The sequence below is a fragment of the Pimephales promelas genome, chromosome 5 (genome assembly GCF_988280905.1).
Source record: "Pimephales promelas chromosome 5, fPimPro1.hap1.1, whole genome shotgun sequence".
Classification (NCBI taxonomy): Eukaryota; Metazoa; Chordata; class Actinopteri; order Cypriniformes; family Leuciscidae; genus Pimephales; species Pimephales promelas.
In genome coordinates this window covers 2,589,553-2,612,334 of record NC_142773.1, presented here as the reverse complement: position 1 = coordinate 2,612,334, position 22,782 = coordinate 2,589,553, and the positions used below count along the sequence as shown (strand labels likewise).

Here is a 22,782-nt window from a genome sequence, read left to right as displayed (position 1 = left end):
ATCATGCAATTCTGACTTAAATTCTGGAACTAAACTTCTATACTTTTATGACTGAAAGTATAGCTACTGTAACCGTAGTCAAGTCACTGTTACAGATTTGAGAGGTGTATTTTTTTAAACAGTGGCGGCAGTATTACATTTAAACATAAAAAAGGAAATTTATTATTAATAATAACCTGAAAAAAATATTCTGTCAAATAATAAAAGCAAAGAAGATGTTCACACGCGATAGTATTTCAAAATGTGTTTCATAGACATTTTAAGAGGATTTAAGAGCATAAAAATTATGCATAATACATTTTTTTAAAACAATAAGAGTATGCCAGTAAGAGCTGTACGTGTAAACCTCACTCCCCCGGTCTCAAGAGGCGCTTTAGCGATTGTAAAAGATTCATGAGACCAAAGAATGTTGTTTGACATACCCAACATTTATTATACTCTAAACTCTAATTATACTCTAAACTCAAATAAATAGTAAAATAGGCATTATGTTTATATATGAGTCACATATTTGAGGTCTAAATAACTACTTTCTTGCCTAAAAAAACCTCTAAAAATTCTGTGACACAACAACAGTAGTATTTGTAAAAAATAAATAAAAATACAATTTGGTGGATTTGCTCGACCGCCATGACAGTCGTCGCAAGCGGAGTGATACTAGGGTGTACTGGGGAACAAACGGTGATACTGGGGGAATATCACACAGCTGGAAAATGCTCTCAGCCAATCAGATTCGAGAACCAGAAAGAACTGTTGTATAAACGGCAATAAATAAAGTGAAGCTCATTAGATATACAGAATTGAATGAATAGATATACAGAATTGAATAAATGTGCGGGTGTGCGTATCTTGTTTATTTTACTACTAATGTGGCTCATCCAGTCGTACTTTAGAGCTGTAATTATTTGTTTTATGGGGTTTGTTTCTGTGTACACATTGGTGATGAGACTTTCCCTCACAGGTATTTCTGACTTCAGTTTGCGGGTTGCATTGCAAACCCTTCTGAGAGAGTACACTGAAGTCAACAAGTCCCCTAAAGAGAGCAAACATTTCAGCCTTCTGCAAACGACCAAGACCCGGCCCAGGAGAAAAGCCCGCAAGTACCTCTATGCCATTGGTACGTAAACTCTTCTGCCGCCGTACAGCGGAAATATTCTTCTTAAGCCTGGAGTACACTACAGAGTTTTTAACCTGTTAACTGTCTATTGAGTATGAGCTATTGTTTTTATTATTATTTATTTTGTAATTCATGAATGTTTTGGAATACAGACCTAAAGCTGGTCTTTATTTTTATTTTATTCAGATTATTGCAGAAGTTCTTCAAAAAAAGTCAACTGTAAAGCAAATGTACTAAACTCAACTTAGTATACAAAATATATATTTTACTAAATAATTTAGACTCTGGAAAAACAAAGTAATGTCTTACCTAGTTCCAAAGTTGATATTACAAAAATGAAGCACAGGCTGTGCTGTATCGTGAAAATTCTTGATACAGCACTTGCCTCGAGTACCTTATTGCTTTTATAAAACGGTTCCCACACAATATTAAAGTAAAAAAACAATGTATTAGTGCAACTTTCTTGAAGTAAAATCACTAAAAGCCTTCCTTCCGCTAGAAAAAATAGTCCCTGAGTGTGAACAGCAACAACGTTCCAATGTGTAAAATGCATGAAATCTCAAATAAAAACGACATAGAACCGCAGTGTTGCGCAGCGATCAATAGATCCGTTGGGTGAAGCGGTCATAGCCGTGTTTTATCGTGAATAAAGCACATCTCTTGACCAATCAGAATCAAGGATTCAAACTAACCGTTTTATAAGTAAAAGTACTGTCTTCATGACAATGCAAAGTCCAGTTTTAACCTGGTTTTCACGGAAGGAATTTTGAGTGTTTAATGGTCCAAATGATTGGTGATTACTAATATAAGTGCTGGGAAAAAAGCATGCCAAATGTCCTGCTACAAGGACACTGACAGCTAACTATCGTTGACTCTTCCAGACTGTATATCTAGGCAAAAGTCCTTTAGTCATGCTCTTCCGATTCATTTTCTTCCTCCTCCTGTCTATAGGTGGTTACACGCGCCTGCAGGGTGGCCGATGGAGTGACAGTCGGGCTTTGAGTTGTGTTGAACGCTTCGATTCGTTCAGCCAGTACTGGACCACCGTGTCTTCCCTGCATCAGGCCCGCAGTGGACTCGGGGTGGCGGTACTGGAAGGCATGATATATGTAGTTGGGGGTAAGTGTGGGTTTATTCTACTGTGTTGCCTCATACAAAAATGTCTTGTTTGGGTTTATTTTTTGGGGTATTTTCTATTGTGTTGCCTCATCTATATTAGGGCCCATACAAAAATAAATTCATGGCTGCACCCCCTATGAAATACACTAAATGGACAAAAGTATTGGGACACCTGACCAGGGACTAAAGGAGTAGTTGGATGTCATCCAAGATATCCATGTCATTCTTTCTTCAGTCGAAAAGAAATTAAGGTTTTTGATGAAAACATTCCAGGATTTTTCTCCATATAATGGACTTCAATGGGAACCAAATGGTTCAAGGTCCAAAAGACAATTTCAGTGCAAACTGCAAACTGTTCAAAGGGCTTTAAATGATTCCAGACGATGAATAAGGGTCTTATCTAGCGAAACGATTGCTCATTTAACAAAAAAAAAAACCAACAACAAAGTTTAAGTTTTATAACCTCAAATGGTCGCCTTGCTCTGTTCTGTGACGCACGTTCGTGACTCTCCTGTTCAAACTCGTTTATCAAAATGAGTGAATCTTTTTTCGTGTCATTTGGTTCATTCAACGAACAAAATTAACGAATTGACTCGGGAAAAGATTCCTTCTTTCTGGCAAGCATTTGAGCTTATAAAACTTAAACTTTGTTATTTATTTATTAAATGAGCAATCGTTTCGCTTGATAAGACCCTTATTCATCGTCTGGTGTCCTTTAAAGCCCTTTGAACAGTTTGCACTGAAACTGTCTTTTGGACCTTGAACCGTTTGGTTCCCATTGAAGTCCATTATATGGAGAACAATACTGGAATGTTTTCATCAAAAACCTTAATTTCTTTTCGACTGAAGAAAGAATTACATGAACATCTTGGATGACATGGGGGTGAGTAAATTATCAGCAAAAGTTTTTTTAGTCAATAACTATCACTTAAAACTCATCTTTGATCACCAAAATGACATATTTAAAGTTTTCTTAAAAAATCACGTCAAATACCGCTTTTTTGAGGCTGTCTTTGGTTCACTGCAGTTTTAAGGAGAAAATACTCTGCAATGGTGTCGACATATGAATTTACACATGGCTTGTCTTAAAGCATATTCAAAACATCATAAGACCTATAAACAACATTAAAAAATTGGTTTTCACCACAGGGGGACTTTAAAATCAAGCATCAGTGTCTCAACTAAAATTTCACTTATAAATGAGAAAATTAATAAAACAAGGCCTTAGGTTGTTTTATTCTTTTTCTCAAGTATAAGTTACTAGTGAAATTTTAGTCGAGATACTGATGTTTGCTTTTAGACTCCCCCGTTCACACCAAAAAGAATAACTATAACATTCTGTATATCATAAGCATGTGCTGCGATTATGTTGTCTGTCTTTGTAAAATGCTCAAGCTCTTTTAAGTAAGGTGGATTCTGATTGGCTGTCAGTGTTTATCAGCTAGGGACAAAAAAATTAGTTTTGAAAGTGATTCCAATAATATCCTTCCTTCTTGTTGTTATGGACTTCTATATTCTCATAGATTTAGAATGATTTATAGGTATCATTGAATGCCTACACACTGAAAACGAGATCTGAGTCCAAAGACCAGAATATGAAAATATGGGCGTATGCTGTTTGGCTATTAAGCCATCACATAAAGCAACCTAGCGCGTAACCACATAGCAATCTACTAAAATTGTATTCAGAATGTAATTTTAGGTGAAGCCATCTTGTATTGCACAGGAGAAAAAGACTCGATGATCTTCGACTGCACGGAGCGGTACGACCCAGTGACCAAGCAGTGGGCGGCAGTGGCGTCTCTGACCTATCCACGCTGTGGGGTTGGAGTCTGTTCCTGTCATGGAGCGCTTTATGCACTCGGTATGTAAATCGATACTCTTTCTGGCAGGGAGAGTCTGCTGCTCTCTTCAGGGTTTTGTTTGGTTTCACTATATCACCATGTGATTTGCATGAAGGCGTCTAGCAACATTCCTGTAGTTCAGCTTAGCTCTGGTAACTCCAAGGTCATGGGTTCCCTAGCAATGCATGAACTGATGAAAAATGCACACATTGGGGGATAAACGTGTCTGGCAAATGCATACATGTAAATGTTTATTGTTTCAGGAGGCTGGATTGGCTCGGAAATTGGGAAGACCATGGAAAGATATGACCCAGAAGAAAACAAATGGGAGATTATTGGGAGCTTGGCTGTTCCTCGATATTACTTTGGCTGCTGTGAGCTGCAAGGTACATCCTCATGGATGACTGAACCATATTGATGACCAACTTGAACATCCACTTTGTTTCATAAACCCATTTATTTGAAATAGTGAAGCATTAAATCACCATCAAATGAAATGGGAACACATTTACCTGGCTTAATTGTGCATGAGTCTTCACTTCTACTTCATACATCTCCTTTCATCAGAAAGGCTTTTCACTGTTCTCCACAGCAGGGTTAGCACAGCTTTTGTTCATTGCGATGTTAAACGTGCTTAGTGTGAAACGTTTGACACTCACCAACAGAAACCCAAACACGTGCTTCGGTCCGTCACAGAAACACTGCACATTGTATAACCAGAAGTTTCCGAGTTTGAGAGTAGAAATGTCAAATAATGATGGAAAAAAATGTGAATTGTGACATACGTTTGTACTCAACATGCAAAGTGTTTAAAAGAACGGATAGAAAAGAATGATACATTCATAAACTGGACATAACTATAAAGTTTGGAAGCTTCTTTCCACCACAGAACTAATTGCGTCTTTTTATCTCACAATTTTGACTTTTTATCTCACAATTGCGAGTTTTCATCGCTATTTTTATCTCACAATTGCGCGATATACTGTAAAGTCGCAATTGCGAGTTATTCGCAATTCTGACGGAAAAAGTCCGTTTATATCTCCCAATCTCACAATTCTGATGTAAATGTAAACCCACAATTGTGAGTTAAAGTCAATTATCTTTTAAAAAGCTTTACTCTGTGGTTAACACAATCGTCCATAACAAAGCACAGCAGTGATTACATATTTGTGTAGGAAGTTTGCGTCAGACTGGTTCCCTCGACAAAAACCCAATAAGATTTTTTTCCATTGGTTTTTGGATTATTGCCGAAAATAATTTCTGCGACGAACAAACTGTGCAAGAATCATAAACCGCTGTTAATGATAATCTTCACAAATGAACACAACTTTTGTGAATTTCGAAGCCTAAATACAATAGGCTGAAGCTAAACATAGGCTACACGACTGTTATATGACGTCACCGGCACCAAACTCTTTTTTAGTCATTATTTAAAAAGCATTCTCCTTGAAAATTTGAGTTAGAACAGTTTACGAGAATTTTTTTTTTTACATCACAATTACTGATATCGTAGAATAAAGCGTGAACCTATCAGGCTTTTAACCGAAATGTGTGTGGTGTGTGAATGTCCCAGGCTTCATCTATGTGATTGGTGGCATCAGTGATGAGGGAACGGAGCTGCGCTCGGCTGAGGTGTACGACCCAATCTCTCGCCGCTGGAGCGCCCTGCCTGTCATGGTGACCCGACGGGCGTACGTGGGCGTAGCCAGTCTCAATAACTGCATCTACGCTGTCGGAGGCTGGAACGAGGCCCTGGGGTCACTGGACACTGTGGAAAAGTATTGCCTTGAGGAGGTTAGGATTCCACGAAGTCTGGTTTATCAAGTCGACCCTTTATGCAAATGCTTCGCCTTTTAATGCGGTGTATGGCTCTGTTCTGTAGGAGAAATGGGTGGAGGTGGCGCCGATGGCCGTCCCGCGCGCTGGGGTCACAGTGGCGGCTGTTAATGGTTTGTTATATGCGGTGGGTGGTCGGACCACTAGCCGGGACTTTTCAGCACCGGTTACTGTAGACTCGGTGGAAATCTACGACCCGCACCTGGACACATGGACCGAGATCGGTAACATGATCACCAGCCGATGTGATGGAGGTGTAGCCGTGCTCTGATGTTCACAACCAGCAATATCACCCCACTCCACTCTAACTGATTTTACAGTTTAATTTATTACACTTTTTAAACGAGTTAATGAGGACACCTGGTATAGATCTAGTATATAAACCTGAGAACTTGTGTGGGAGTGAAGCATAAAGGTGTATCTTTTTTTATTTTTTTGTATGGAAGCTTGTTTTCGCCACAGAATAATACATTTTAAGAGATAATTGCAACTTTTTATCTCACTTTGTTTCTCAAAATTGCGAGATATAAACTCAATTGTATATTATAAAATCAGAATTGCGATAATGAATTTTTCTCGCAATTATGTGTTAGAATTTCTCACAGTTGAGACTTCAGTTGACATCTTTTCTCAGAATTGTGAGATATAAACTCCCAGTTGTGAGTTTTAAAGTGCAACTCTAAGAAAAATAATACTTTATAGAGTTTATATCTCACATTTCTGACTCTAAAGCACACAATTGCGACTTTATATCTCCCAATTGCGTTCTCAATTGTGAGAAAACAATTCAGAATTTTGAAAAATATCAAAAATCACACAGTTGCGACTTTAAATCATGCAATTCTGAGAAGTCAGAATTGTGGGGTGTAAACTTGCAATTGTAAGGAAAAAAGTCTGAATTGTCAGATAAAAAGTCACATTTAGCTTTATTTTTCATTCTGTGGTGGAAACAAGCTTCCATAGTTTGGAGATCATGAGTATTCATCAAAAGGTCACCCACGCCGTTCGTGGTCCATTGCGTAAAGTTGTTTGTGGTGTTATCATCTCATTGTTGTTGTGCATTTTAGCCAGCAACTTGCTTTTGTTTAGTTTCACATTTGCCTCATTTCAGAATGTCTTATTTGTTACATTTTGCACTTTTGTATTGTACCTTTGTTTCTCACGATTGTAAGCTTGTGGAAACCTGATTGATTGCTGTTTAAAAATATTTTAATACATTTAAGCACTAGAATTTGTTCAGCTGAGCGCTTTAATATTTCATTAAAAGATCCTGGAATAAAACTAAATAGTTTTCCACTCCTGTAAGACCGTCATATCTGACTCAGTGTCCATCACACTATTCACAAAAGATGTTAATGAATGATGATTTTACAGACACGGACCTACTGTAATACAAATCAAAATGAGTAACTGTAAAAATTGGATTTTAATTGTTATTTTATGATCTGTTTGTATTTTTGTCGTTGCAAATATGATCTCACAATATACATTTCTATTGACAACTAGTCAGTCATGTATTTCACTGTAATAGTGTAGTTTTATTACACCTGCAGGGTACATGTACAAAGAGTTAGAATAAAATAGAAAACAATGACAGTTATACATTAAATGCATTTTCAGATTTCATTCACACCACAAATGTTTGACAGGTCTCTTTCAACAAAATATTTACTATGCACCACAGAATAAAATAAACTCTGAGACATTAAAAAAACCCAAATCGGTCAACTTGTATATGCAAAAACCAAATTATAAGCAGTTGTTTCGCAACATACACAGGATCGTTCTCCATGTCATAAACAGCAGGTGTCTGGTGATTTTACAATTGTGCCATTTTAAGAAAACCTTTTTGTATTTGTATACACCACAATTTACATCATATTACATTGTTTTCACACTCGATGGATAAGTCACACATAGTTTTTTGAAGGTTTGGGAGAAACGAATATAAACTTCTGCTGAACTGTGGTCACAGTGTATTTGCTCAACAGAAAAATACAAGAAAGCATTTTAAAAGTCAGTCTATTATGTTATAACATTATAGCAGGTAAACTGGAACCACATAGTTCATGATATTACACATGGGAAAGAAATAAATATTTCTTTCACGTCTATCAATGTATTTATTCGTGTAAAAATCAGTTTAAAAAAATGTTTCGACCGCTAATAAACAAGAGTGTAAACAAATCGACAAGAAAAAAAAAAGAAAAAAAAAGACTAGTTTCAGATTTTAAATGATGATTTCGTTTGACAGGGACAGATTACAATCGCTGGAGCAATTTGAACATCTGTTAACATCTAAACTTACTGTGGCTGTGTTTATGAGCTGCCTTACACTAAAAGCCTGAAACCACACCTATATTTCCTTTAACTTTATCAAATAAACAGATCACGTTATGTTAAAAAAGAACAATCTCACTTTAATGAGCAATATGCATGTAATGCGTCTGTGAATCGTGATTATGGATTCCAAAACACCAGCATATGAGAAGCAACCATTACCATTTTTTTAAGAATTAGTAAGGAAAATAAGTTTCGCAATATCAGATGTTCAGATGCTATCGTATTAATAAAAGCAGGTGTAACACACTGCCTATATGTGCAGATAATAGCTAGAATGTTTAAATATCGCAAACAGAAAGCTGCTTTTCCAATGTAGCAACAAAGACAAAATCTTAGTTATCATAAAAGGAAAAACAATAAATTAGTGAACATGCTCGTTCGATACATCAATACCAAATAGATACAGCAATCAATATAGCCAAGATATATCCATCTTCCTTAATTATACAAAATAAAAACAGAAACCGGCTCAAAGACAAAGCCTTGAGAGTTTTAGAGTGTTTCTTGGTTGAATCATACATGTTTTTTAGCTTTAGCCCTGAAAGTAAGTAACATACTTGGTCAAAATAATATACAGAACATGGAATATATTAGTCTGCACCTTTTAGTCATGAATATGCGTTACATTCAGCTTTGTTGGAGTATTGACCGAACTTCATAAAGTCTTCCCTGGGTGGAATGTTCCGATCTGACAACTTTAGAAAATGGAAGAGAATAGAGAGGTCGCTGTTGTTGGCAAGTGTGTTCTCTTCTAGGATTTGTTGGCGTCTCTGACCTTTTGGATTTCCTGTTAGAGGAAGAGAAATATTTTCACATGAGACTAGGTGTTATACAGATGAGGGAAGACGCGAGGGGGATTTTTAAATGATGTAAAAGGATGTAATGGTATGCCAAATTTTGCAGTACTCTGGGATTTTACATCGAGGTGGTGTCTGTGTATTAGATTTCCATTATTATACATTCAATTATGTTCAGAAATGTCTAAATTCTCCATTAATTTAACTGTCAGTCAACCCAGAATCCCCCAAGCTTGGGTTTGGGTGGCTGTTATAGACGGGACTAATCAGAGCAACATCAAAGATCACAGCATGTTGTTACAAAACACAGAAGATAGAAAGTTGTAGGGTTGTCACGGTACCAACATTACAGTAATCGGTACCAATACCGGTTCTCAGTACCAGAGCAAAAACTGTTAAATTAAGTACTTGACCAATGGACGAGTCAAAACGCGACAATTGTTTTTATCACTGTCAATCATTTCAATTTCCGATTCAAACGCATATTTAAATACAGCTGTCAATCCAGAAACTTTACAGTGTGAAAAACTTTTTCTTCAGATTGTGAATAGGTGTAATAAACAGAAAGCAAGAGAAGAGCCTCCCTTTATGATCACTAAAGCTGAATTCTGCACTCTCGCGATTCTACAATCAATCACTTGTAAATTACATGGTTTACACTTTGTTGGTTATAAGGAAAGGACTCGGGTTGAACAAAACAAAACCTTGTGCGGTTTCAGCGGTGTTTATTGGATCTTGACTAACTAGCACCTCTGATTGGCTATTGCGTTCATGCTTTCAACATAAAAGATTGGGCGACAATTACGCTTGTAAAACACGCCGTAAATAGAAACCTTTGAGGCTCAGAGAAACTAACACGAACGTGAGAGTTTGAATGCGGATATCAAATATACTCCTCTACACCAATAAGCTGGTATGTGGTGGGCGTATCTGGTATCTCATCTCATATTCTTTTTAAAAGATTCTCTTTTCATGCGCGAGGTTAAAGCACATGACCAGACGATCTACGGGACAAAGTGTGGTTTGACCCCCTCTATAGGCGCACATTACCAACGCTTTAAAAAAAAATTATTGCGCCATTGACTTTAGACCACGAGCGAGTTGCATAAACTGCTAAGACTAGTCTTACAAGTTAGTCATCGAATTTTTTCTTCAAGACTGAACATCATAACTTTTTAAAGTTAGTTACATAAAAACGTACAAAGGTCTAATTTGATACCGAACAGCAAGACTGATTACCCCTAACTAACTGCTAGTTGGTCAAACTAGTTCTTAAGACACTGTCTTAACATAATGGCTATGTTTATGCAACTGGCCCCAGGTTTCAGTTGGTCAATGGCTCAGTCTATTTCAGTCGGATCAAAATAGCAACGCACAATGCGCCTGAACACACCGGATCACACCTCGATTTCAGACTAGCAGCCCATGGGCCAAAAAATGGGCGCAAATGCATTTGCCATTTAAACAATGTGGCGCAGGATGAGAAAATGATAACTGCGTCGGGCTGAAACTAGCAAAAAGCACTTGTGTCGCCCACCGGCTGTATGATAGGGCCCTGTGTGTTGATCAGACGGGTGTCTACTAAAAATTATATTATTCAAATAGTTATTAGCAATGCACCCTAATACTGTGAAATATTTGTGAAAATGTTTGTACCGTGACCGTCAAAATCTCATACCATTACACTCTGAGTGATGAACATTTTACCTTGAGAAGAGCATCTTTTAATTTCCCATATGCTGTGTCAAGATCATCATTGACAATGATCACATCAAATAATCCAGGCTCTTTACCTGAAAGATGGATAAATAACGGTTAGCATGCTATTCTAGATGTGAAAAAAATTATATATTATAATATAGGAACGGATACCTACTTATTTCCACGTCCACTTTGGCTGCATGTAAACGTTTCTGTAGACTTTCCTCAGATTCAGTTTTTCTGTCCCTTAATCTTTTTTCCTAAAATAAATAAAGTTATATAATTGAGATTAAAACGAAGACATGTAAACATAATATTTGGAGAGAGAGAGAGAGAGCATTCATTTGTATTTCTTACCAGGATGTCCATTGACGGGGCCTGGATGGACACATAGATGGGGTTGAGATCAGTCCTCTTGATGTTCCTCACTCCCTGCATGTCAATGTCCAAAATGCAAATCAAATTTTTGCCCTGAACAGCCTGTACAGCTGCTTTACTGTGAAGAGGACAAAAGTGAGGATAGTTAGAATCAGCATACATATTCCTAAAGTTTGAATATGAGGACAAGCGTGTTAAGTTATAGACATTCAATAAGAACAAGCACTTATAAGTGGGATTGTATAAGTGGTTTCAAAAGAAGGATGCCAGTTAAATGTCTCTTCAAACAAGACTTTCCGAAAGGGCTGTACCTTGTTCCATACATGTTCCCTGAAAATTCGGCATTTTCAACAAATTCCCCATTTGCTATTGCTGCCTGCATAACTTCCCTTGTAACGTAATGATAATCTGAAAGAAAAAGAAGACTTTTTCAGAAGCTGCGTCACTCATCGACTGGCGTTCAAAAATTTTGGAGTCTCCTACAACAGGCTTACATGCATCAAATGTAAAAATACACTTTTAATTTTCTCATAATATAATTTCCCATCACCACATTTTCAATGATTCTCAATCGACTCGTCTGATGCTTCAATCTCTTTAAATCCCTTGTTTCCGCAAGCTACTCTGCTCTGATTGGCCAGATGGCCTGAACGCTTAGAAACATAATGGCCGTTCCCATTAACTTCAGCTCCGAAGGCTTCCTAAAGCTCAGTGATTGAACTGTAAAGACCGTAAAGGCCTGTTCATGAATTTCGCGTGCGTTATTCGCCGACGTTTAACGCCTCATGACTAAACAAAGGGCGCCAATGTGAGTGTGCACACCGACGCGTAAAATGTCACTCGTAAAAGCGTCATTTAAAAAAAACTTTAAAAAAAACGCCTTGGGCAAATGGGCGCCATCTAATGTCATGGAATGAATTTGCATGTTCACTCGGCTCATCGTCAGCGAAAATCGCTTGGGTGTGAACAAAAAAACGTGTTGAAAAAATACTGACCAATAACGTGTGCTGATACTCGTCCCGGTGTGGACGGGCCGAATACGATGGTGTAGATTTTAGTTTATCAATCCAAGCGAGAACACATCATCTACTCGACATGTACATAACACGAACCAGCTACAGTGTTTGAGGAGGCTCAGATTAGCCACGTTCACGGGCAGCTAATCAAGACCATAGATGGCATTACGCAAAAGTGTTACTGCGTTACGTATGAAGGAAGTGAGACTGGGATTCGTTTAGGCGGTTCAGAGCCAAAGCTTTCTTTTCTTTCAAACAGCTTTATTACGATACAAAAGCATAATAGGGACACTTAGATTTGATTCTGTTTGACTACCAACTGAAATAACTAGATATTTATGTAATGAAAATTATGTTTTCTAATAACAAGGCTTGTAGTTCAATTTTATTTTGGGTTTTGAGGACAATGCAAAAGATATTGTCAGAAAAATTTTGTTCTCTTTACCACTCGAGATCAAAAGGCTAACCTTTGCCGTTCTCCTCTCCTGGACGGGGGCTTCGCGTTGTATCTGGGAAAAAAGACCAATCTTAATTAAGAAAATTGAAAGTCCTCCTGTGGTGAACGTCAAGTTTTCAATGTCTATGTGGTGTTTTTAATATGCTTTCAGACAAACCTGGTGTAAATTCATAAGTTAACACCATTTCTGAGTCTCAAGAGAACCAGATAATCCAGGTGTATTTTTGTGTTGATATGATAATGTTGTACATTTAGCAATATAGTGGGTGAATTGTGTATATGATGTATATTACGATGTTATGATGAACTACATGCCTTTCTCCACTGACGTTCTCAGTTGTTCAACGTATTTCTGCTGCTGTTTTTTAGCAAGCAGCATAGCTGACCATCAGCACTTGTACTTCGGTCACACATTATAGTAAGTGACTTACGGGATACGCTGAAGCCAAATACACCATCAAACTCCTTGAGCAGTTTCTTTAGCAGAGTGCTTTTCCCAGCCCCGGAGGGCCCACTCATCACCACAGGCCGCGGTCCAGCCATCGCTGCAAACACACCACAGACAGAGAGGAAGAAAGAAAGAGGCTTTCAGAAACATCCAAGAAGAAATTCACTTTGACAGAGTAATGATGCTGAAAATTCAGCTTTCCATCATAGGAGTAAATTACATTTGAAAGGTGCAGTGTGTAATTTTATTGGCAGCTAGTGGTGAGGTTAGAAATATGTTCCAAAACATATATGTTTATATAAACAGTTAATTCTTCCAAACTTTTGTCCGGTAGTGTAGTGACGACTTAAGACGAGACGGCAGGCAAAAACAGATTTTTCATGCAGTGATCAGTTTTGAGATTTTGGGCAAGTTTACTCCTTCAATGTGTTCTTTCAAGCTGTTAAAATGTAATAAAATAAACATCTTAATGTAAGTTTTCAATGTTTTCTTTATGTTTACTTCCGTTTCTCCCGAATTTACCAAGAAGTTAGCATTCCAACAGGACCAGTATCGTTGTAAAGCTCTGAGTCTCCTGCACAATGCTCTTGTAACCCAAATATGGGCATCTCCTTTCAATCAGCAACCAAAGAAGAATGTCCAAGGGTGATTTAAAACTAATAACAAAATCTCATTGGCTACTGCTGGTTTCTGCTAGCGTGATTCGCTCAGACGCACCACGTGGTGTACTCTGCCAATGTTAATTCATCGAGTTGCTGCAGTTGTAGGCCTTATATGACTGCCATGTTATTAAATAATCAGTTTTCATGAGCTTGAAATATTATATATTAGTATTACTATAAGGGCCTGAGCATTTATTCTGTTTTTGTGCATTTTTATGTATTAAGAAATGTATTAAGTTCCCTTCTTGAATCTTTAAATGCCTTTTTCTCAAAATGATTTTTTTTTTGTCATTCTCCAGTACAAACATCTCAGCCTATGTAGCACCAATGTACAGTTATACTTTCCAGTTATACACCAAGCAGGATTCTGAAGATACTTTCAGAGGGATTTGTTAATAAATCAGTCCTGGCCTGATTTATGTGACATTTTAAGCGACATAAAAAATATATTAAGGCTATGGACAGTATATTTTCATTTCCTAGGTAATGAAAGCACATATCCTGAAATCCCTCTGAAAAAAAAAATTTTGCACCTGGCTTTATCATGTTCAGTTCTATCTACCGAAAATCTATGCAAATTTGCGCAATATACTTGTGTAAGTAATCAGCTGAGGAAGTTTCATGGTGATATCTATTATTTAAAAATTTTGCCGTATTCACCTGTAGTGCCCCGCCTTAATATCTAAATCATGTCTCAACATGTTCCAACAGGACTGAAGCACAACAGCTCATTAGCTCGAGTTTCAGAGGAGTCATTTCACTAAGGACATTTTAATTACTACGACAGTGGAAAATGACAGATCCTGTATTGTGCCATGTTTCCGCGAATGATATTGTATCTTGATAAAACATAAGTACTTTAATGTTGTAAAAAATAAACAATTTGTTCTGTTAGATGTGTCTGACTACTTTTTGTATGTTGTATAATTATATCTCTAGGAAACAATGATATATTTACAAAAAAACTATTTTAGAAGGGCCTCATTGATTAATTTTGCCTGGGGCCCCCACTCACTGTTGGTTCGCCTCTGCCGCGGAGGAGGTAACCTCCCCAATACTCACACAATGTTCACACTGTCAGTCCAAATCAGATTATTTGTGTGTCTGTCTGATTGGAATCTGATCTAAAATGATTGACTGTCCACACTGTGTATAGCAACTGTTCAGATCCGATTTGTGTGTCCTGTGGCACTTTCGTTTCGCATTCGTATTTCGTATTATACCAGAATATCTGCATTGGTTTCTATGGCACCACTACGCCAACGCCAACAACAACAACATGGAGGGACTTCATGCAAAACAGATCTACAACATGAATTTTACTGTTCACATTTGCTAAATCTGATCGGATTCCAAACGGATACACAAATAATCGGATTTGGACTGACATTGTGAATGAAACCCGAACGGAATGGACCAGTTGTCACTTGACTAAAAAAGCCCAGTTTATTTAATTTTGCACAAATGCTGCGCGAATCACCGTATACTGCATTTGCGTGACCCTTTCTTATCCGGACGTCAATAAAGTTCTATTGAGAATTTTCTTTTTTAAAACGCAATGAAGAAAGTCAAATGATTTAAAACAGCAACGTACAAAAAAAAAAAAAAAAAAAAAAAAAAAAACATGAAAAGAGGAGAACATCATCTTACACCAAGTTAAATTAGAAAGCTTTTTAAACTACGTACTCATGACCATCCTTACTAGAATTTATCACGTTTCATTCTATTTCCTGTGGTTAATTTTGACAAACTAGACTTTCTAATAGATAATCTTTTAAGGGAATAGATTTTTTCCAACTTTGTGGCTATATCTCATATCCACTTCCAGTTATTTCTACTTGTACAAAAAAAGCTTGTCTGACCCTATTATTTTAATGCATTGTCATAATTGTAATCACTAGTTTGTAGAGCAAAAAGTTACACCATGCACTGTTATCCTTTTCATCATTTGAACTGGAAGTCTCACACATTCACAGAAAATAGCTTACTTTCGTGTTGAATAATAAGGTGGATAGATTAAAAAAAGAGACAAAATTCTTGAATTATTGACCAAACATTCAGTGTCCCCTATGAGTAAAATGTGTTCTCTTCTTACGATGACTGACAGGAAAAACCAGACCTACTGTCAAAAAGTTGTTCCAAACCTGTATGAGTTTCTTTGTTCTGTAACAAGATATTTTAAAGTTACTAACATTCTTCAAAATATCTTCCGTTGTGTTCAGCAGAAGAAAGAAATTCATACAGGTTTACAACAACTTGAGGGTGAGTAAATGATGACAGAATTTTCATTTTGAACTATGAATTGAACTAAGAGCCTGATGAATTGATAAAAAGTAGGAAATAAACAATTTCCATATAAGAAAATGTTAAATGAAGTAAGTTTGACTTCCCATGGCAGTTTGAGTCAGTTGTTTTTCCATTCATGTTAGTCCACAGTGTATTAATTAATGTTAAGAAACACAACTTTTGATTTGAATGATATATTAGTAAAATGTTGAAATTAACATCAAGATTAATAAATGCTGTAGAAGTATTGTTCATTCTTAGTTCATATTAACTAATGTTAGCATATTAAACATTAAAGCAGCTGACATGATAATGATAATGTAAATTATGAAATTTTGCTCTTAAGGCTTAGGTTTATCAGGTTTATAATATTTAAGTATTAAAACAATATTACAGTACATTAATAACAAGTCAATTTACATCACAATTTGTAGCGCTTACCTTGCTCAAATGTTCAAAAGGAAACACGCACAACACTGAACTGAACGCGCGTGTGTGTGTGCTTTCTGATAATATCCTGCTCCAATCAGCTCACTGGAAGCCAAACCAGTCACAAGTTACTGTATCAACATCACACCAGACTGACTCAGAAACGCATCTGATTCTGCCAAGTGCTTACGATAACAAAAACTACAGTACTAACATTGACTTGTTTAATCTACCGAATTATTCAAATTTGAATACAATTTAAATGATATATTTTAGCTATGAATCTAAATCTCACAAAAACATGTCCAGGTCAGCATTTACGCCATTTTAAAATCAAAAGAACAATTATTCTGAATAAAGAAATGTAATTTTTTTTGTCTATTTGGACATTTCGGACATAATTGTTTTTTTTTATTGATATTTTTCTTGACATAACTACACCTTCCTGAAAATGTTCATTACTATAGACTATATTATCTTTGGCACACATGTATTGATTCGTGTGTGAAATATGTACAAATGTTTTCACAAAACAATCACGATTCATTACTTTATTTAATTTATTATACAATTACGTTTTGTTTTTTTTAGAAACAAACAAAATCACGTGTGCAAAAATCACATACTCTGGGTGGCCTAATAATCATTTTAAAGGAATAGTTCACTTAATTTAAATTCTGTCTTAATTTACTCACCCTCTAGTTGTTTCAAACATGTATGAATCTCTCTCTTGTTGAACACCAAAGACGATGTTTTGAAGAATGTGGGTGAAGTCAATGGAGTCCATCAATTGTTTGGTTACCATTTATTCATACAGGTTTGAAACAACTTGAGGGTGAGTAAATGATGACAGAATGCTCATTTTTAAGTGAATTATTTGAAGAGTTCAGATGCAAAAGCCTCTAAATGCCATTTGAAATTTTCTTCTAAAATGACCATTTTTATCAAGCTTGTATATTTAAGTTCAGTAATTTCACTTAAATGATAATTAATAGGTAATCTTCATTGCCATTTAAGTGAAATCACTGAACTTAAATATACAAGCTTGATAAAAATCATCATTTTAGAAGAAAATTTCAAATGGCACTTAGAGGCTTTTGCATCTGAACTCTTCATTTCTAAGAGGTAAATTCATATATATATATATATATATATATATAGTGTGGGTCTTTAGAAAATATGTTTATGTTTGAACTGGTTTTGAGGATGGTGCGCTTGATCTTTCAGGCATCTTTCGAGAGTGTAACGAGTGTCATACATTTACGTCAGAAAGCATATCTGACGATTGAAATCATAATTGACGATTGATCAAAATTGACCCCATTTACTTTGTTCACACACATTACTACTCTTGTGGTTAACAATTAATCTGTGCAAGATAATATCCAGAAACATTTTTTTTTTGGTAATCTTTAATCAAAATCTGATTTGCATTCTCTCTGGAATGGCGTTTCTTCTCTGATGACGTTAGTTTGGAAAAAGGAAATAAGTCAAAACAAATAAGTTGGAAATAAGTCACAACACTTCAAGTAAAGTGTTGGAAATACAGCAAAACACTGAAGTCGGTTGGAACATCCGGTTCACGGGGAGTTTTAACTTTGAAGGGGTGATGAACTGAGAAATCAAATTTTCCTTGAGCTTTTGACATCTAAGAGGTCATCATATTATAAGAATATTCTGTAAGTTTCAGAACTGAAAACGTCCTTGTTAGTCGAATAAAATATTTTATTGACACCAGCCTCAGCAAACGACTCATTTTTAAAAGTGGGGAACTATGACGACAAAGAGGATAAAACACCACCCCCGCAGAAGAAGATCAACACCTACTTCAACACTGCCGCTTTAGCCCAGCCCACCGATTCGCGCATTACACGCATAGCTAAATGATGACAAACTGAATGATAAGCTAAATGATGGCCTACCTCATGATGATAAACCGGATCGAGCAATACAAAATATTGTGCAGTACCTGGTTGTGGAAGAAGACAGTGGCTGCATAAGCTTCCTCTGAATTCCAATAGGACTGCACGGATAAACTTTATTTTTAATGACGTTCCAGCTGATGAGGGTGAAACATCGTCTCTCTGTTGGCTTCCTTTCACTAAGGATTGTTTTGTAAACAAGACTGGATTTGCAACCGATTAAGAGTAAAGAACAACGGTGCTGTGCCGGACATGTATGGGCGAATCATTCCGGTTGCCATTTTACAACATTGGAAGTTTTCAAAACAATTTCCCCCACGTGCATCGACGGGTGAGTTGAAACTCATTATAATATGCAAAACTGTTATCCACTCACAGCAGTGGGCGTTTACTTCCAAGTCTTCAATGCGAGACGCCCGAGCGTTTTTCAGGTAGGCTCAAAACTTTGGTACAAAAGCCTATTATATATTCATTTTGATGTTTTTGAATGCAAAAACCAAGCGAACGTCATAAGTTGACCTCAGACAACAATATAATCAAATTTAAAAAGCCAGTTCATGATCCCTATAAATGGAGATGATACGGGCAGGTTTTATGCCATATAACTAACCTTGGGCATGCAGTCGCTCATTTAGAAAACGCCAAATTCATTAACATCAGAACAACAAGGTTAAGAACAAATCCATGTGCGCACGAATTAGGTGAATTCCATCAATTATTAGTGAATGACACCCATTAAGCTCTCATTGAAAGTGACATGTGAAGACCAAGTAACCCATACTTGGAATTTGACCTCTCCATTTAACCCATCCAAGTCAGTGCGCACACACACACACACACACACAGCAAACCGTGGACACACACACAGAGCACTGAGCAACCATTTTTTTGCTGTGGCGCCTGGGATACGATTGGAGGTTAGGTGCTGATATTGAGAATCGAACCCGCAACCTTTGGGTTACCAGTCTGACTCTCTATTAACCGTTACGCCACTTACGTTTCACACTCCACACATTCTCAATGGTTGTTCTCATTAAAATGTCTTCACTTTAATTAAGTATTTGTTAATGCACCACGTAGAGGGAGAGTAATAATGATAGTTTAAATTTTTGGGTGAACCATCCCTTTAAGCTAATCAACCTTTTAAAAATAACTATACAAAATAAGTCACTTTTTACTTTTGCAAGTAAATTTAAAAGGACTAGGCATCCAAATGGAGAAATCCTAAAATGGCATCTTTGAATTGAAAATAGCCTCGAGTCTGAAGTGACGTCCCAAAGCAAACGGCTGTGAGGGACAGAAGGCACTTGAAATCCTAACAGCTCCTTTTCAGTGTCAAAACCAGAGCCACCGCTCACAAGAGAACGTTTACAATACACACACAGTGAATTCAAGCAAGTTCACACTTTCACTTATGTGTCTCTCCGCAAGTGATGCAAGCCCTCAGATTCCCTAAAAAGTAAAAGCCTCTCCTATAATACAACTAAATATAAAACAGTGTTAACCACAACATGACACCTTGTGCTGTTATGTAAAATTTCTATTCAATAATTCAATTCAATAGGGACCCTGAACAAAATCTACACTGCTGCATAATTCACTACAGCTGGACGCTCCACTAGGTTAAACTGCAGAACAGCAGTAATCACAGGAAAAACACTTGACAATGGTCATAAAACAGGCCACATCCCAAGCTTTCCTCCCTATCATATAATAATTCAGCTTCAATTCAGTGCACTACACAACATTTTTTTCAACCTCTCCCATTACAAACTGATGTCTTGAAATAAATGAGCTCCACGTGTGACATCCACGTTTTAATGCAAGTCATATGGTGCAACCCCTTGCCATGAGACCAGTTTGGGCTGGTGCTTAATGACAAGTCATGAGACGAGTGGGTTCTTCTCAATACTCAAACTCCTCCATCCACTGACCCAGAAATCAATGAAGGAAGCCTTCTCTAACTGCATTGTGAGAAAAGAGGAGTGAGGATTCTTCCAGAGGCGCTAAGAAAAGCCATTGCCATCGAAAAACCTCACACATGTATGAATTCTACTCCTTCACAACACAATGATTTGAACTTATGTTTTACCTTCGCATAGGGGTGAGCGACCTGACGATTTTATACTGTGATCGATCTTAAAGAGGTCCACGATCTACCTTTTAAGCAAATTGTCAATAAAAATGGAGAAAAATATTCTAAAAGTGGAAATAAAGTGTTTAACATGCGTTTAATAAAGTGTTTATCCGTTAGGGAGGGCTTTATTGTCCCAATAAGGGGGCATCCATTTAATAATTTTAATCAATTACACTATAGCCTGTTATAATGAAGCTCTGAAGAGTGAACAGAGGTGCAAATGCGCAGTAATGCGAGTGACAAAATGTCCATCTTGGCGAGTATTTACATAAAGACTCTCAGTTATGTCTTAAGTGAATAAACAGTTGAGAAAGAAATTGGATCCGTGTCATTATATAAGATCCATGCATTCGGTCTCAAAACCTAAAACCTGCTGCTGTCTGTGTCAATAAATACTACCTTGGGGAGTTTAATTACCGTTTTGACAACTGATTGTTAAATGCAATTCTGTGTTTTAGATTGTGCAAATATAGAAGTCCTTAGGCTTGTTCCAATCTGGATATTATCAATAATACATTGGGAAGATCGCGATTTAGATTGTGATATGAAATTTTGGGAAGATCACTACCTTTGCAATTTTAAATAAAGTGCATTTCACATATTTCAAAAGGGCTTCTCGCTTTATACGAATGTCTTAAACCACCAAACCTCAACATGAGGACAGATCCTTTGGGCGCAGCTGATGACATTTTCAAGTGATCAAGACTACTCCAATTTACAAAGAAGTTGTGTTTTGATTTCTCAGTTTCATTCTCTGCATCCTTTCCTAACATTGAGCAGAGCCGGGAAGTAAAGGATGCACATTTAAAGAGATTAAACCCAGTGTCAAAAAACACTCCTGTCTTCTTCCACATTTTTACCCACCTAGCCTTTTGAATGTTAGAAGTGCTGACTGAAAAATCTGATATTTCATTATTTATAGATCTAACTCTTGCTTTAATTTCAAGCAAATTCAGGTATTTTTATTTATTTTTTTCAATTAGGTTTTTCTCAGATGTTAGGCTGATAATGCCCCGTATTAGTCATTTGTGTTTATATTGCATTACAAAAATGGAAACCAGAAAAGTTTTCACTTATCTTTGGACCACACTGACTGTAGCTTCCATATCTTTACACAGATACAACCAAAAACCCTTAATAAACTATAAATAAATCCATCTAGGCATATGCACAACTGTATTATTATTCACATGCTCGCATATTGCATTGCACATTTATAACATGCATATGACTAAATCATAACGCAGCAGGTTCACTTTGAAACACACGTACCGAACGCGATGAATAAAATCCGCTGCGAGTGTATGGAGTAAAATTAAGTTTTTAAACATCATAATGGCACTTCACAACTAATCTGCTATAACACTTGACTGAAAAGGATGATGCAACTGGCGAGGATTTAAAGAGGTAGCTCATTTCAACTCACCTGAAAAAAGCCTGGAGATAAACCTCACATACATTGGGATAAAAAGTGTTCCAAAAATAGGGAGAATGTTTTCCCCCCTTAGCCTAAAATCTTCCTTTCTCGTTCAGGTGACTAACATTCGCATGAAAGCCATTACCGATGCTCGATGACGTCATCAGACGCGGACCGACTCTCCGCAGATCTTCACAACATAATCAGTGAAGCGCGCGCCGGACGGCAGATGATGTTGACATCACATTTTCTTATTCACGACACTCCTTTGTTGTTTTTTTAAGGAATCGTTTTTTGGTGTCGTTGTGAATATAGCTTGTTAGACAAGATAATGTTTGTAGTTGTTAAAATGGCTCTTCGTGCTGAATTTGTTACTACTAAGTAAAGACGAAGCGGTTTCCCGGATGTTGTGGAAACCAAAGGCCTGACTCCTCTTCTACTACACGCGTGTAAAGCATCTCTCAGTGCCTTCAGGAGGCTGGAAGTGTGCTGGATATTGAGCAGAAGTCATGTTCGGCTCGTCGAGATCTGGAGGGGTGAGAGGGGGTCAGGACCAGTTCAACTGGGATGAAGTTAAAGTGGACAAACATAGAGAGAACTATCTGGGTAAGTATCGAGCTAACGTTAGCTGCTAACTCACTATGCGCTATTATTGTGCTTAGTTTGCTATATAGCGTTATATTCAGAGAAGCATGATTTCTTGTGCCTTTTACACGCTTGAATTTAGCAATAATTGTGAAGTAGAGCTCATGTAACTGGTCTGTGATAACATTTTGTTGTTTACTACGTTAGCACACGGGCGCGATAGCCTGTTCAGAAAGCTAATAACTCGTGAGGATATTGTAGCAGACTTGTATTGAGTTTGTTTGCTTT

At 37.0% G+C, this 22,782-nt stretch overlaps 3 protein-coding genes across 7 annotated transcripts in view; 2 read left to right on the top strand and 1 right to left on the bottom strand.

Annotated features, from left to right (window-relative positions):
* Positions 1-8,323, top strand: part of ipp (intracisternal A particle-promoted polypeptide) — an 18,361-nt gene extending 10,038 nt beyond the window's left edge. Inside the window, exons 6-11 of one of the 2 annotated variants that reach the window (XM_039657204.2) lie at positions 962-1,117; positions 2,069-2,236; positions 3,963-4,100; positions 4,344-4,466; positions 5,654-5,874; positions 5,963-8,323. In XM_039657204.2, coding sequence (XP_039513138.2) covers positions 962-1,117; positions 2,069-2,236; positions 3,963-4,100; positions 4,344-4,466; positions 5,654-5,874; positions 5,963-6,187 — 1,031 coding nt within the window. In that variant the 3' untranslated portion in view covers positions 6,188-8,323. Of the gene's footprint in view, positions 1-961; positions 1,118-2,068; positions 2,237-3,944; positions 4,101-4,343; positions 4,467-5,653; positions 5,875-5,962 lie in introns of both variants that reach the window. The other variant, XM_039657203.2, reaches the window with a different exon arrangement.
* Positions 7,434-22,782, bottom strand: part of guk1a (guanylate kinase 1a) — a 15,668-nt gene continuing 319 nt past the window's right edge. Inside the window, exons 1-8 of one of the 4 annotated variants that reach the window (XM_039657249.2) lie at positions 21,919-22,102; positions 13,040-13,153; positions 12,619-12,660; positions 11,447-11,543; positions 11,115-11,253; positions 10,933-11,017; positions 10,764-10,849; positions 7,434-9,046 (exon numbers count right to left, since the gene is read on the bottom strand). In XM_039657249.2, the coding sequence (XP_039513183.2) occupies positions 9,011-9,046; positions 10,764-10,849; positions 10,933-11,017; positions 11,115-11,253; positions 11,447-11,543; positions 12,619-12,660; positions 13,040-13,153; positions 21,919-21,952 (633 nt within the window). In that variant the 5' untranslated portion in view covers positions 21,953-22,102 and the 3' untranslated portion in view covers positions 7,434-9,010. Of the gene's footprint in view, positions 9,047-10,763; positions 10,850-10,932; positions 11,018-11,114; positions 11,254-11,446; positions 11,544-12,618; positions 12,661-13,039; positions 13,154-16,445; positions 16,523-21,764; positions 21,840-21,918; positions 22,103-22,782 lie in introns of those variants that run through there. The other 3 variants (XM_089130818.1, XM_039657251.2, XM_039657250.2) reach the window with 3 other exon arrangements.
* The window catches only part of c5h1orf35 (chromosome 5 C1orf35 homolog), an 18,419-nt gene continuing 17,772 nt past the window's right edge, over positions 22,136-22,782 (top strand). The window contains exon 1 of the mRNA XM_039657205.2: positions 22,136-22,515. Within this exon, the coding sequence (XP_039513139.1) occupies positions 22,419-22,515 (97 nt within the window). The 5' untranslated portion in view covers positions 22,136-22,418. The remainder of the gene's footprint in view (positions 22,516-22,782) is intronic.